This window comes from Egretta garzetta, unplaced genomic scaffold (assembly GCF_000687185.1).
Source record: "Egretta garzetta isolate BGI_Z169 unplaced genomic scaffold, ASM68718v1 scaffold81, whole genome shotgun sequence".
Taxonomy (NCBI): Eukaryota; Metazoa; Chordata; class Aves; order Pelecaniformes; family Ardeidae; genus Egretta; species Egretta garzetta.
In genome coordinates this window covers 8,756,398-8,772,080 of record NW_009258671.1, presented here as the reverse complement: position 1 = coordinate 8,772,080, position 15,683 = coordinate 8,756,398, and the positions used below count along the sequence as shown (strand labels likewise).

At 38.0% G+C, this 15,683-nt stretch overlaps 1 protein-coding gene across 1 annotated transcript in view; it reads right to left on the bottom strand.

Annotated features, from left to right (window-relative positions):
• ATXN10 (ataxin 10) overlaps nt 1–15,683 on the bottom strand; it is a 103,267-nt gene that overhangs the window by 47,432 nt on the left and 40,152 nt on the right. Inside the window, exons 6-8 of the mRNA XM_035888542.1 lie at nt 10,648–10,813; nt 5,620–5,728; nt 1,516–1,685 (exon numbers count right to left, since the gene is read on the bottom strand). Of these exons, the coding sequence (XP_035744435.1) occupies nt 1,516–1,685; nt 5,620–5,728; nt 10,648–10,813 (445 nt within the window). The remainder of the gene's footprint in view (nt 1–1,515; nt 1,686–5,619; nt 5,729–10,647; nt 10,814–15,683) is intronic.

Below are 15,683 nucleotides of genomic sequence, written 5' to 3'. Positions count from 1 at the left end.
TATGAACAGGGAAAGGGAGGATCATTACCATATTTCCCATCTATATGCCCATATTATTAGCATGTCAGACAAAGAGGGTAGCATTCCTTAGAGTTTCCATTTCTCCACCTTGCAGAAAAAAAAAGCTCAAGGGAAGTGGGAGCGCTCCCCTCATACACTATGAAAATGCCCTGCTGCCATTATAAAAATCTAACTCTGTAGATACTGCAGCAGTTGAGACCAGATTTGATGGCATCCGTACAAAAGAATCTATTATCGTTGCAAAATTAAGTAATCAACAACAAAAAAGTATTTAGGAAGCAGAAGCTTCTAACAGATTCATTTTGCAATACTCAAATGCCTTCAGAGCTCCTTGGCAACACAGAATTACACTCAGAGTACGTCATCATATGTAACTTCCTACAGAGTAAGCAGTATTAATTACTGTATTTTTGGTACTTGCTGACATGGGCCTTATTTGACATGACAGAAAAGTAAAAATACTCCATTATCTCTTTTACTCCTTCTTCAATGCAGCCTTTCTTCTATGTTTTTTAATTTTCCAGCCTATAAATTGCCTTCTTTAGAGCAGGTGAAAACTTTGAATCAAATTAATGAAGTAACGAAAGGGAAACAATCCCAAATTTCCCTGTTCAATACAAATATCAATAACAAAGGCTACTCAAGACCATTTCCTTCCAGGACAAGGCTGCCATAAGGAAAGACACTTCTAAGAGAAAAGGAAGATATGGAAAACAGAGGGTTTCTCTACAAGAAACTCACAAGGAAAAATTGGAGAAACAGAAAGCTTACACTAAACTGAGTAATACACTACGTGGTTGCTTAGGCCAAATGAGAAAAGTAACCTACTTGATTTTTGGAAGTGCTCAGATGAACCGTGAGACAATATTATTTCATGACTGCTTTTCTTTCTGAAATTAGGTTAGTCTAACAAGCCCTGGAGGAAAGCCACATCTTTTAACACTCTAAGAAAAAAAGGTTTCATATTTAAAAACATGCTACCATTTCCTCTTTTTCCTCATTGTGGAAACAAAATTAATTTTCCATACAGGAATTCAAAGATAAAGAGTTCAAAGTTATTTGATGGAAGTAGACCTACATTTTTCAAGTGGCATGAAAAAATTTAAAGAGGCGGAGGGAAAAAGCATTAGAGACTAATTCAAGGATTTAAAATTAAGTTCATGCAACAATTCCCATCCATTTCCCTTCAAAGTGAAGCTAAGGTTTAGTCTTAGACATTTTCTTTTCAAAGGATGTGCAAATGTGAAAACAACAAAGGAATTAGGTATTGGCTTGCATTCTTTAGGACTGAAGTAAGAGGTGGACAGGCACACATCACATCATTATTAAAAGGTTAGTGTCTTTGAGTTACTGTAACAGGTATGCTAAAAAAAAAACCAAACTACCTCGTTTACATCACCAATTCTAATCTCTATTTGTAGATCAACAATACATGGTCAGGCATACACATCTGTTCATATGTCAGAGTTCTGCCAGAAAAATTTATAAACTTACCTTGTCTTGGTTTTCCTTATTTTTGTAACACAAATTTCCAATCAAACGGATGAGATGAGATTTAAAACCCACAGCTGGATGTGAAATTTCTTCCTGCCCTGTCATAGCATGTGTGGCAGTGAAAATATTTACAGTCTGTTTCCCAGCGAGATGAGTTAATCTTAGGGTATCTACAGAAAACAAGAATATTTTAATGAGTATCACTCTGCACAGAGCTTTACTACTAATTGTTAGGCTCAAAGCTAATCAACATAATTTCAGATATTCAGCAATATGTCAAAAGCAGGCAGTCCCCATGAGCCAAAAGATGAGACAGCAGGGAAGGAAACCAGCCTGGCTGAACAGAGAGCTTTGGCTGGATCTCAGAAAAAAGAGGAACGTCTGTGAGCTTTGGAAGAAGAGGCAGGCATCTCAGGAGGACTACAAGGGTGTTGTGAGGTCATGCAGACAGAAAATTAGCAAGGCTAAAGCCCAACTAGAACTTATATTAGCCAATTCTATGAAAGATAATAAAAAATGTTTCTATAAATATATTAACAAGAAGAGGAGAGCCAAAGAGAATCTCCATCCTTTACTGGATGCAGGGGGAAATGTAGTGACAAAGGATGAGGATAAGGGTAAGGTACTTAATGCCTTCTTTGCCTCAGTCTTTAACAGTAAGGTCAGCTGCTCTCCAGGTACCCTGCAGAATAAAGCTCCCATGATCCAAGAGGAAATGGTTAGTGACCTACTCAGCCAGTTAGACACAAACAAGTCCATGGGGCTGAATGGGGTCCTGAGGGAACTGGCAGAGGTGCTCACCAAGCCCCTTTCCAACATCTATCAGCAGTCCTGGATGACTGGGGAAGTTCCGCTTGAATGGAGGTTGGCAAATGTGACGCCCATTCACAGGAAGGGCCAGAGGGAGGATCCAGGGAACTATAGGCCTGTCAGTCTGACCTCGGTGCCGGGGAATGTTATGGAGCAGATCATCTTGAGTGCCATCGCATAGCGTGTACAGGACAACCAGAAGATCAGGCCCAGTCAACATGGATTTATGAAAGGCAGATCCTGCTTGACCAACCGGATCTAGTTCTATGTCAAGGTGACCCCCTTAGTAGATGAGGGAAAGGCTATGGATGTTCTCTACCTGGACTTCAATAAAGCCTTTGACACCATTTCCCACTGCACTGTCCTAGAGAAACTGGCTGCCTGTGGCCTGGACAGGTATACTCTTTGCTGGGTAAAAATCTGGCTGGATGGCTGGGCCCAAAGAGATGTGGTGAATGAAGTTAAATCCAGTTGGAGGCTGGTCACAAGTGGTGTTCCCCAGGGCTCAGTGTTGGGGCCAGTTTGAGTATACCCTCAGTAAGTTTGCAGATGACACGATGCTGGGTGGAAGCGGTGAGAGGAGGAAGGCTCTACAGAGGAACCTGGATAGGCTGGATTGATGGGCTGAGGCCAACTGTATGAGGTTCAACAAGGCCAAGTGCCGGGTCCTACATTTGAGTCACAACAACCCCATGCAACACTACAGGCTTGGGGAAGAGTGGCTGGAAAGCTGCTTGGCAGAGAGGGATCTGGGGTTGTGCCTATATTTAAAAATTAAGAAGTATTTATCTTCTAAGCGACCTCGAATACTAATAAATGGCCTGGTATGCCATTGTCCCCAAGATGCTTCATGCAACTTACACTGGAACAATAAAGACATAGCAAAACCAGGTTATAGCACAGGGCAGTAATTAAGCCATATGCTCCTTCTGCTCCAGTGTGACAACATCCATAGTGGAATGGGCACCAGATTTCCTGAATTTAAATTAGAAGAAACTTCATAGGTCCTCATGTTATAGTTTCACTCCCAGATGGCTGATACAGGAGAAGAAAAACATCTCTGTGCTGATAAGTGTTAACTTCATTTTTGGCAGGTTTTTTTTAAATATGAAACTATAATAGGGCCTAGAGGCATCCTGTATGAGAGCTATCACTTATATTTGTTCATATTTTGAACCAGGACAAACCAATTTCCCAATTGTCCCTAAAGAATAAAATCATAAAAAAGTTCTTAACACAATCTTATTTCATGGAAATTTGTTTGCTTTTTTAAATTCATAAAAATCGGCAGTGTCACATCCTTCTCATGACATTCATTTTGTGTACTTCCTTGCCTTACAGTCTTAGTATTTTCCCACACACCAACACATAAGAGATTTCCACAGCCTTGCCAAACTTTCTGCCTGCCCTTAAGAGGGACCCCTGAACAAAAGGGTTAAAACCAAAAAATAAAACAAAACAGAAGACCCACAAAAACGTCAACAAAACTCTTGAAATTTTATTACAGTGCAGACAAAAACGCAATCACACCTACCTGGAAAGAGAGGTACAGGAAAAGGTGGAAGCAGCCACCCTCCATGCATGATGCCAACCCAGAGAGAACAGTGCTCCTCTCAAACACTGCATGTCAACACAACATAGCAAGTGCTCCCAGGTTGTCACCCATGCTCTCACCTAAAGGACACTACAAATCTGCCATTCTCTCATTATCCCAAAAAGCAACTTTTCCAAACTGCACCTCAAACAAAAAACCCATTTACCTCCCTGGTGATATTTCGCAAACACAGTGCGAGCAAGCTGTTAACAGTGCTAAAGATATTAATACTGCAGTATTACTGTCTAACTTAATCCAACAACTACTGAAAATAGCAAAACACAATCCTTAGTTAATACTTTAAAAGATCATTCAGATATTTTTGAGACCTTTCAATCAATCTTTTAGTAAATTCCAATAGGAAATTTCTTATTATATAAACGGAAGAGAAGAACTATTTCATCGAAAGATCTATTAGATGAAAAATTTTTGCACTATCTATCCTTATTCTTCTGGTCTTCAGAACTAAATACTGAAGGTGATACAACACATCGATACAGTTTTTCACCCTTTTTGCTAATCCAGGATTAAAGGAGTCTTGTAGCCAAAAGGTAGTCTTAAAGAGAAACTATGCAAGTTGATAAATTCCTGTTGGCTGAGGGCATGTGGGAAGTATGTAGGACGCATGTGGTAGCAATGCTCTAACCTGCACCCATGTTTCATTAGCCTGGAGACAGCTGAGGAGAGAAGTCAGTCTGCACACAGCTTAAGAAAGGAAGAGTGGTCTATAGACTGCTAAAATGAGAATTTCAAGGAGCTGAAGATCAATTAAGTTGAAAGACTTATACAAGCTTTCAGATGATACAATGCGTAACTTTGAGTTTCCTCAAAACACACAAAAAATAGATTTTGTTGTTAGTCATCTTACTGTAAGCAATAAAACTATGAACCTGTCATCAAAAACAGAGGTTTGGTTGGGTTTTTTTTGGTTTGTGTTTTTTTTTCCTTTTTACAGCAAGGACTCTCCAAACATCTCAAAATAGTCAATAGTTAACAGCTGTTTCAGCCTTTTTTGGTTTTTTTAGCCCAAATACTACGTATTTCTCTTTAAAATCCATAACGTTACAATCTTCTCAGAAAATGGTGGCATACATCAGTCTCAGAAAGTGCTAAGATTTAGGAAGACACAGGCCACTAGAAGTACACTTCCTCTTCCTTCCTTCTCGAGCATATAGGGTCTTCTCTGGACCATACTGGCTTAATTTTCTTTGTGTACAGCCCTTTGCTTGTTGTTTCTCAGCAGAAGAAACCTTCTTTCAAACTGACCTTTAAAAGTCACTAAATGTGGTTAAGAACATGCAAACTGTACTTAATTTCAGTTTTCAGGAATTTGGGAAACAGAAGGAAACGGGCATGGAAAAGTCCTTTTTCTACTTCTTCCACACACATTCAGCCAGTGGAAGAACATAGGAAGCAGCTGTCCTTTGCACAACTCTTACTGTATAAATAGTGCATTGCTGACAGTTGAATCAAGGCTCTGTTGGGAAATAGGAGCCAACAGAGCAAGTAGAGAAGCAGAAAAATTCCAGAAACAAATCAAATATTTGAAAATGTAGATTAACTCAATCTCCTATTTATTTATTTTATTAAAAGGTCAGAATCATAATTACCACCAGTTGTGAAAAACATGTTGCTGTGTGAATGAAAACATGATTTGGAGGAAGCCAACAGTTAATAAACCTTGCGGCTTTTTCACTCACCTATGGCTGTTTCAAGCAAACCAGGCAAAGCCTGTAGATGTTCTAGCTGGCCATTGTTTGATGTCATTTCACAAAGAACGTCAAGAAGACGAATTGTAACCAGTGCTTCCTGTAAATGAAAATTACATTTCTGAAAATGGCATATGAAGGATACCATAAGAACATAAAACCGACAATCTAACCAGAGGAGAGGAACTCTCAGCACCTCGGGTTCTTTGCAGGCTTTCTAAACGGCCAAGAATAAATTTGCATAAAATGAGGACATCTTTCTACAATAACAATAATGTATTACACTGCAATAATTTTTTTATATGTGCCCTGAAAAATCATGGGGAAACCAAGACAGAGCCATAAGGGATAAAATTTTAACAAAAACACAGTAGCTTCCAAGAGCAGAAATGCAGAAAATTACTAGCTGAGAAAATTATTTCTGTATAAATGTTTTCTTTGAGTTTATTCAGTAGGAGCGTCCCACTTTAAAGACACAAACACCGCCTGCAAGACACCAATTTGTTATCCGCAGGAATTCTGTAAAGTTCTGTGGTCAAATGAACTTTGGCTGCGAGAATTTACATTATTCTTGGGTAAATAGGATTGGGATCATAGATGCAGCATTTTGGTTAGGTATGAGACACACAATTTTATTTGCATATTATTTATTCAGCCAGAGAACTATTTTTTCTCACAGACTATGTTGATTCGTGCTTATAATGACAATCCAGCACTTACAGACACTACCTTAAGAGAGTATGGCATAATTTGGAACACCACATATTGCTCAAGAACCAGACTGTGACTGCAAGATGATTCCACCCAAGGTGTGGTACGTAAACTGCAAGTAGCCTTGAAAAGCCTCAGACACGGGTCACAGTAACTATTCCTGCCTTGTCTGGACCGGGACAAAGAGACATTTACTTACCAACAGTAAAATACTTTTGAATCCATATAATCAATATAACATAATAGAACTCATCAACAATAGCATTCAGTAATTAAGCACTACGATTATATCCATTCTTTTCTCCTTCCTACGCTCCTGGAGGACAACAAATTGGTATAGGGTCCTGGTCCTAAAGCTGTGTTTTCGTATTTTTTTCCTCACACAGGTGTAGAGAGGTGCAGGTCTTGCCCTAAGTCATTCCATAAACTGTTTTCAACAGCACAAAACCAGCCTCTGAATACAGTTATCATTGTCCTATTATAAACTAAGAATATCTCAACTGTATTTCACAGACAGTAAGCAGGTATTTACAATTTTTAAGCCATTTTGCATTGTTACAAGACAAGTAGCTTAACTGAAAGCCTCTTCAGCTCCTACACTTAACACTTACCTTTGCACAAGAAAAGGTTACATGCTTTAGGCAACTATAAATCATACCAGAAAGGTACGTCGGTCCTTGCTGCCTATGCGTACCCCATTACCCACATACACAATACAAGCTCTATAGCAGCAGATACTATGAAGTGTGGCTTTTCCTTTCTTAGCCTTATCCTGTTTCACCCCCCTCTTTTTTTTTTTTTCCTTCACTGTCCTCTACATAATTCTTCCCAGGGTTTTATACTACCATATCTCCCTTTCTCTTATCCCACTACCTGGTTCAGTTCAGCAACTGTTCCATCTATATTTGAGAAGAGGAACAGATTATTTTAAAAGCACAAAGTAATCCCCAGTTATCTATATTTGAAACTTGGTACTTTGAAAAAACTGTTTAAGCATCTCTGATTTGGTTCCCCCTTCCCCCGCCCCAACTTTCCAATATTTTTTTTTCTTTTTTGCCCTCCACCTGTAAAAAAGAAAGGCAATGAAGCAGAATATTTTATTTTTAAGTTCAGCAATAAGATGTTGCTCAAATCCCAAAATATTTTGAAATTTGACAGCCATCTTGATGTGGATATAATCTGAAAAGTAAATAAGGAAATAATTGAAGAGTTTTTAAATAAACATATTTCAGAAGAGACTCAGAAAAGATGTTGCTCATAAAGAGATGAAATAAGAACTTAAAATCCAGGGAAGGGTTTTATTTTGCAAGTATGGTTGAAAGCTAGTGAAAGCAAACTGATGTTGAAGTCAGGCTTATAATGGAAAAGCTATTTTAAACACTGGTTTAAGCACTGCAGAAGCATATGATTAGCTTTTCATTGGTTTGAGATGGAAGCTACAAGACCTGAGGTTCCCTGGGGAAAAAAGGCAGTGCCTACATATAATAAATTAAACAGTGGATGGGACACCCAGACAACATTTTGGGAGTCAGGCCAGTTCAAGGACTGTTCCCAAAAGACAGTTTTCAAATGTGGCCTTCCAATTTTGGAGGCTAAGACAGCTTACGAGTACAGTCATAGCCTGACCAAGACACTTGGCTTCAGGGCCCACAAAAAAGTCCAGGCAGAGTTTAGTTTAATATCACAGATGTTGCCTAAAGCATTTTTAATGACAGACTCTACATGCACAATTGCATTTTTTTCAGCTAAGTACAACTCGTCCACAAAAAATATTTTTTTCTATAATGGAAGAGAAATTGGTGCAATTTTTGATCATTTCTAGTAAGAAATGAAAAGGTTTTATGAATTTAAGCTGGAATTTCTCTTTTCCCATGACAAGCCTATGTTACTAATAAATATATACACACACATATATAGACACTTTTTAAAAACTATTTTTGTCATTGCTCTCCATTTATTCAGCAATTATGACTTATATTTTGTGCTTATTAAATGATCCACATTTCCCACCAAACAGTGATACTCAACTTATCATACATCATGTTTATATGAGAGAAGGATAAAAAGTCAGTGTCAAGCAGGGCCAGTTATACAGTAACATTCTCAATAGTGCTGTCCCAGCACCTTCAAGTTGGACAGAGACCTCCTTCTGCTAGGCGCAAACAAATGTTTTTTTCCAAGAACTGAAACCACAGAATACTTGGAAAGTAACCATACAGGATAAAAAAAAAATTTTCCTCTTACTGCCAAGCTGATAGCTTTTCCAGAAGTAACCAATTAAGTTTTCTAACATAACTTAGACTAAGCAGTTGCAGGGCTTGGGGGAAGCTGTGTTTCTTGGACAGATAAGAAGAGACTGCTGTATGACTGGGTTGTTTTTTTTTTTTAAACGCATCCAACGATCACCTCCTCATTAAGTGATTTTTAGTATCTTTTCATAACACCTCTCAACACATATTTATAATTCTTGTGCCCATTTAAACAAACAAACATTATCATCTAAAAGCATTTGAAGATCAGTATTTTTTCACTTTGATACTAAATTATTTATGACAACTGTTCTCAAGAATGAAACTATTCCAGGTTAATTTTGTTTTAACAATAAAATTCTTCCGACTACACATATATAGGGTAACACAATTCCAACATACCACTGTGGTCGTTTGGCAAAATAGAAGCTAGATGTGACTTTATTTTAAATATCCTTTTATGATATTAAGAAATATGTTAGTTACACTTCTGAAACTAAGCATGATCCATCAGTGAGAAACAGTGACTAACAATCTATGTTTGAGTAGAACATATTAAGATTTCTCAGGCTTTTAGTTTGCTGGCTAGTTGTCTCAAAAAAAAAAAAACCAAACAAACCCAAAACCAAAAAAACCCAAACCCCAAAAAACTCACCCCCAAAACAGCTGAAAACATTAAAAATTTAGCTATATGAGAAGGATCAAGAACTGAGACCAATATGACCTGGCACTGCCTGCTCACGATACGATGACCTAACACAGTACAAATAAGGTCACTGCAAGTTATGGTGCAAGTTGCTTTCTGTATTCCCAAAGGCATTGTTAGATCTTCAAGCAGCTTGTTGAAAGTAAGAGGAAAAACTGAATACCAGATTATTTGAAAAGACCTCTACCCTTAGATGGCCTAAACCTCTTTACTGCCCTATATGGTGTGGCAAGTAGCCAGCAAGTCTTGGATACTTCATAAGGAGGAAACAAAATAAGGCCATGCAGGACTCAGCTCTCCATCAGAGGTTCCCAAAGTGCAACCCACAAGCCATCTGTGACCCATAAAAGCCTTCCTATTTAGCTTGCAAAGGGACTTCATTGTGGCCATCCTCAACAGAACCAGTTCATTAAGTCTGAAGCAATAACAGATTTCTTCCAAGTGGACTGGAGTTGGGGCAAGTGTCTGGGTGCTCAGGAGACAGGAGCTGTCTGTCACTAAGAGCCCAGCAAGCTCTTCAACTTGATATTGTGGATACTAGCAAGCCCCAGGAGCACTGCCTTGTCAGAGCCATGCAAGGTCCACTGGAGAGCCCCAAATCATTGGGAAATGAGGAAGAGTCCGTAACAAAAGCCCTCGCTTGCAGGAAGGATCACTATACATTTCAGACAGCTCCCCTGCACTGAGCCAATCACATATACAATGCAGCTCTCCATGATCAAAACTTCATGTTCCAGGTCCGAAACAGACCAGGAACATCTGTCTTACAAGTAGCAAAATGCATTTTCAAAGAACTAGTATTTGGGACCGTAATGATGCATTAAGTATCAAGCTATCATCAGTTATTTAAGTTTAAAGAAAAAAACCAAATATTTCCTTTCTTTAGAACTCCTAGGAGAAAAAAAAAAAAAAAAAAAAAGCATTTTCCCCCCAATGTTAACCCCAAGTTTAAGCAGGGGGGGGAAGATGCTGCTTCCCACCTATAAATAAAATAATTAAGTTTTGTTTCATATTTGAATAAATTATAATTCACAACCCAAATAAATTATAGATGTGATCCCTAGTAAGAACATAATAAAAAATCCAAACTTGTGACAACTTGAACATTTTTAAAATTTTGAGATCTTTAACAATGTGGTAGATTTATTTCTATCTCAAAGTACCATACTGTTTGTCATCCTCAAATTAAAAGCAAAATTGGGCTACTGTTTTATAGATTCTCCTGTGAACTCTGTCACTACTTTCCCAATATAAAGTGAACTGGAAATGTACACAAGTGCCACTTGGGTAACAGGGGCAATGAAGATTCACCACTTCAGATTCTAGTACTATAAAGTTTTTTATCAGTCATACCTCATCTTCTGCATCTGCTGCAGAAGATAACTTGAGTACAGCTTCACATTTCTCTTGGAAACAGCCCGCAAGGAAGTCAGCATGTCTCACGAACGCATTCATTTCTTCACTGGTAACTGGGTTCTTCTCACTTACATTCACCATTATCAGCTCTAACAAAGTAACTCTTAAGAAAAAGAAAACAACTTGTTAATCAAATTCACTAAGCCATATAGAATTATCAGCAGAATAAGCAGATACAGTTGTTAAAAATGATACTAAAAATTAGCATGCTAGTAACAGAGCTGATTTTTAAAAATTAAGAAGTCTTATGAACACTGGCAATCAGTTCCCGTTGGCTGGTTTACTTCTGCATGCCATTAATTTAATTCATCATTCAATTAATACAATCTGGCCAGACAGTCAAGTCAATATTTTTTCTCAAGTCTATTTCAATTTCTAATTTCTTCTGTCCTAACATAACACTAGTGTGACTGCATATTCCGTATGTCTAAAATTTCCACCAAAACAGCTCTTAAAAACTGTTGTTAAGTTCAGCAAAATAAACACAGACTATTTGACAGCTTCCGTTTGAAAATACCAGCTTTTCATGGCCGCTGCCTTGCACACAGTCCTTCGCTAATTCTCCTCCCCAACTCCAAACCAATTCTGAGCAGAAACAGGGGAAATAAAAATTGATAAGCACACTTGGTTCTTCGCAGCTGTTTTATAATTGCCACTACATAGACTACAGTAAATCCAAGTTAATTACTCATATACCCAGTAAGAGTTATTCAGTGTATTAAACCAGCAAATAAGTGGATACATAACAAAGCTGCTCTATAAAATGTACTTGGGTAATTTAACAGCTTTAATGTAGTTTTATTTCTGATATCCTTCATGTTGTTAGGGCAAACTGGGAGTATTTTGTGGACAGGACTTTAACATGGCAGAGGCCCTCCTACAGCTTCCCCGTTCAACTCCAATGCAGAGGAGCACATGGGTTAGTGGAGTCCCACTGTAATTCTCTCAACCTGAAAGAGCGCTATTTATTGAATGAATTCAAGAGCAGGCTCAGGGTTTTCTTTCACTAAAATATTTGCAATTCAGATGGAAGGACTGACATTTAAACATGTGGAATAGTTCAAATGCTTTTTCTTTTTTTTTTTTAAATTTACCAAGCAGGTTGTCACAAGGGGAAGAGAAATGTCTTTTTCTGTGGAAAAAGCACGGTCACTGCTTTATTAACCTCCAAGAACCCACCCCTATTAATCACGTAACAGCTACTCAGTTCTTGCTAAACTCAACCCTCAATGTCATTAATACAGCTGCATTAAACAATTATCTGAAAGAGGACAAAAAGCTTTTTCAACACGGTAGCACAGAAATGTGCTCAACACATTTGGGAAAGGGTGGACTCCAGACAGAAGGCTGTCAAACACTGGTAACCTCTCACAGGCTTTGCTTACGTATGTGACGGAGCACCAACACTGAACAGTCGTTCTGTTTGTTCTATAGGTTATAGCTGGGTACCGCATGCTTGCCCATCTACAAACTACCTGAGTCCAGTTACCCAACATCCCTAACTGAACGAAGGCTTTCAGATTTGGCATACTATACAAAAGTCAAATTAAGTACACAGACGTGTCATTCATCCCTAAGACAGGGCTAGATTTTACATGCTAGTTTTTACCAAGTTTAGAGCCTTTCAAGCGTATGCTCAGCTAAGAAAACAGGCTGTTCACAGACATGATTACAGGAATTATTTCAATAAAATACTATCTCCTGCATAACAATTCCAGTCAGCTATTGTTGCACCAAGAGTCCAAATAATACACATTTAATGACAACAAGGAAACCTGTAAAGAAGCTGGTGGGTTGCCACATACTCACACAAACTGTATTAGTGAGATGAAATTATTGCCAATAGGATAATTTTTTGTATTACTCTTCCTCTTGCAATATAATTGGGTGCCCTTTTAAACAATCATAATCTTTTTGGAGAAAACAGGAGTGACATTAAAACACCACCCGTATGTAATTTCTTTTAAAGTTTTCTGTTCTCTTCAGGCATTCATGTCAAAACTCTTTTCCTGAGTTTTCTTCCAGGCACAGCCATTCAGGACATGCCCATCTTTCCCCTGAATTTCAAGCAAGTCTTGCCATTCAGCCAACAATTTCCCGAGAGCAATGCTTTTTGTTCTGGTGCAAGTTCCCTTACATTCCTTTCTTCTATTGTTTCTCCCAGTTTTCTTCCAAGACTCACCCAAACTTTTCCAAGTTAGTTCCCCCACACAATGCAATTTGCTCATTTCTTTTGTACAATCTCACAACTGTTTAGCCATTCAGATGAGAGAGTTTATTTCTACTCATTTGCCTATAGCTAAGTAAAACTGATACAACTGTTAGTACCAGTTTTAGCACGACTCATCATTAATTTTTTTAACACTCAGTTCAACACCTAAAATATAATTTTTATATTATATTTATTATTATATTTCTATTCGGAAATGATCATGCTGTGTCATCTTGCTTTTCTTTAGGCTTCTTAGGAAGACTTTTTGTCAATCTCTTGCTTTTTTTCCCTAGCCAAATTTATACCAGTTCTTCCTGAAGCTGACCAAATTGGCCAGAACTTAGAACAACTACTATAAAGTTTTTGCAGTCATCAGTAAAACACATTGCTGTCTCCTACAGTCTGCAAATAAACCACAGCAATAAAGCGCAATTTTAATCTGGAAGGTCATTATTGCAAATTTAAGTGAAGTCCTGCTAAGCCTGTCTAAAAATAGTATTGTAAAATTCTATCAAGTTTGATATCACCAAACAACTTTTGTATGAAGCATGCTTGGTTTATGACTTCTTAGCAAGTGCCAGACACTTGGGACATTCTTTCTCTGTGACTGGGACTTCTCTCTTCTGAAATGTTTCACTGCCAGCAATGGTTCTATGAGGCAAACCAGGTCCTTCCTCAAAATTTTCCAATTCTTTCATCTTCCAACAATACTTGTAAGCATCCTATTAAATGAAAATTGGTATATTTGTGAAGGACTATAATCCAACACTACCTTCAGCTATTCCGCTGTGAGCATTACCAAGAACAAAAACTCACTATAACATTGACACTAGCAGGCCTGTAGCCAAACATAAGCGAGAAGCGGTGCTGCTTACACTACTTGATCAAGTTACCAGCAGTGAAATGGGCATTTGACAGCTACATCATTCACTGAGAACACTTCACATGAAATAACACAAAAATCAAAACTAAAGATGCAAGTAGTTGAGCATCTTAAAAACACCTGAAGCTAATCAGCTGCTATTCATTTGCATATTTGTTGCTGTTAATTAAAGCAAGACCCCTTCTTAAAAGGGACAACACAGATGTACTCATTTTGAAGATTTTACAATGTAATTAAGACTATCAAGGTATTAACTTACATTGTCCATGCTCAAGGCTAACTTGGATTAAAGCAAAGCAGGCTTTTTCTGAATACTTCTGCCAAATACTTGCACACACGTGCAGAGAAATCTCAAATCTGGCAAAGAATTCAAGAATCTACAGTCTTTTGACTCAATACCATAGCCATATGTTTCTACAATAATCACTTGCAGAGAAACAGCAGGCATTGCCACATCATCATACACTTTTCAAAGCCACAATACCATTAAAAAAGCTGATCATACTATCACAGTATTTATTTCAGGCCATTTGCAAACTCCGACATGCAACGCCAGAGTGCTTAAATTTGTTCAGAAACAAAAGTTGTCCAGAACTCAGGTATTTGTCTTTTAATTGAAAATTCAGATTCCAGATCCTCTTCTACAACAAGAACTACTTCATGGCACGCACCATGGCCACAGTATCACAAATGCACCAGATTTCAATTACAGGAAATACTTTGAATAGTGCGAATACTGTGAATAGTGCAAATAACTGCGGTTATGCAACTGCATATACTTTGGTTATCTAAGGCAACTGCCAACTTTAAGAGTCACCACTAACATATGCATTCGCAAACTTTCTCAGCATAGTTAATTTTGTTTCAGTAAATACATTTAAAGTAAGTGTGTTTAATGCACATGATAGAGAATACTGTAACTGAGAGTTACCATATATTCATGAGCTCAAGCTGCTTTCCCCAGACACCTCAATACCACATCTGTCCTTTCTTCATTTATATGACTTAGTCAGCCTTATTGGACACCCAATGCGGCAACTCTTGCGGTGAAGGCTCCTTGTCTCGTTTTGAAACAATGAATTCCCTATGCTTTGGTTTATACAGTCACTTTTTTCTCCAGTTAATGACAGACAAAATGTTTTTATCTGAATTGGATTTGTCTTCTCGTATATCTCAAAAGAATGCATTCTTAAATATGCTAACATTATATAGGAAGATGCCACGGCAGGGTTTTCTTCTATAGCTCAGATGCAAAGGGACTATTTCTACATCACTTACTTCCATATGTTTGACAGTAAATTAAGCAGTATCAAATTCATAATAAACTGTACTATGATTATGTTTTTGAAAAACTTAATTGCATTTACTTGATTTGTAGAACTCTTGGGATTGATAATAAATTCAGCGAATATGCTGTGACTAGCCGTCCCACATGTCATCATCCATATGATGCCTACACCAAAAGCCTTTCAGTCGAGATGGCCGATAACTGTCTGTAGCGTGGTGTGTGAAACAAATCCAGCTGAGACCTTTCTAGAAACTGATTACCTCTATTAAAGCAAGCTTCAAGTACAATTGAACAATCTAACCCAGACATGGCTGTCCTCAAGGGGATTATGAAAACATACAAACAAACTGCCATTCATGACATCCCCCAAAAGAATGAAATCTAGCTCATTCACTTAAAACCATCTTTCCTGCTAACTGGTTAAGGAGCCCCTACTTCTAGGCACAGTAAGCACACAGCTCGTATTTGTTCTCATTCGGTCAGCCTGAATAAAGGAAGATGGCTGTATTTCACTCCTTATCATTCCCATTCCTTGTTTTCCATCCCATACCCATACATTAACGATACTTTACCTATGGTTCTCAATCTAT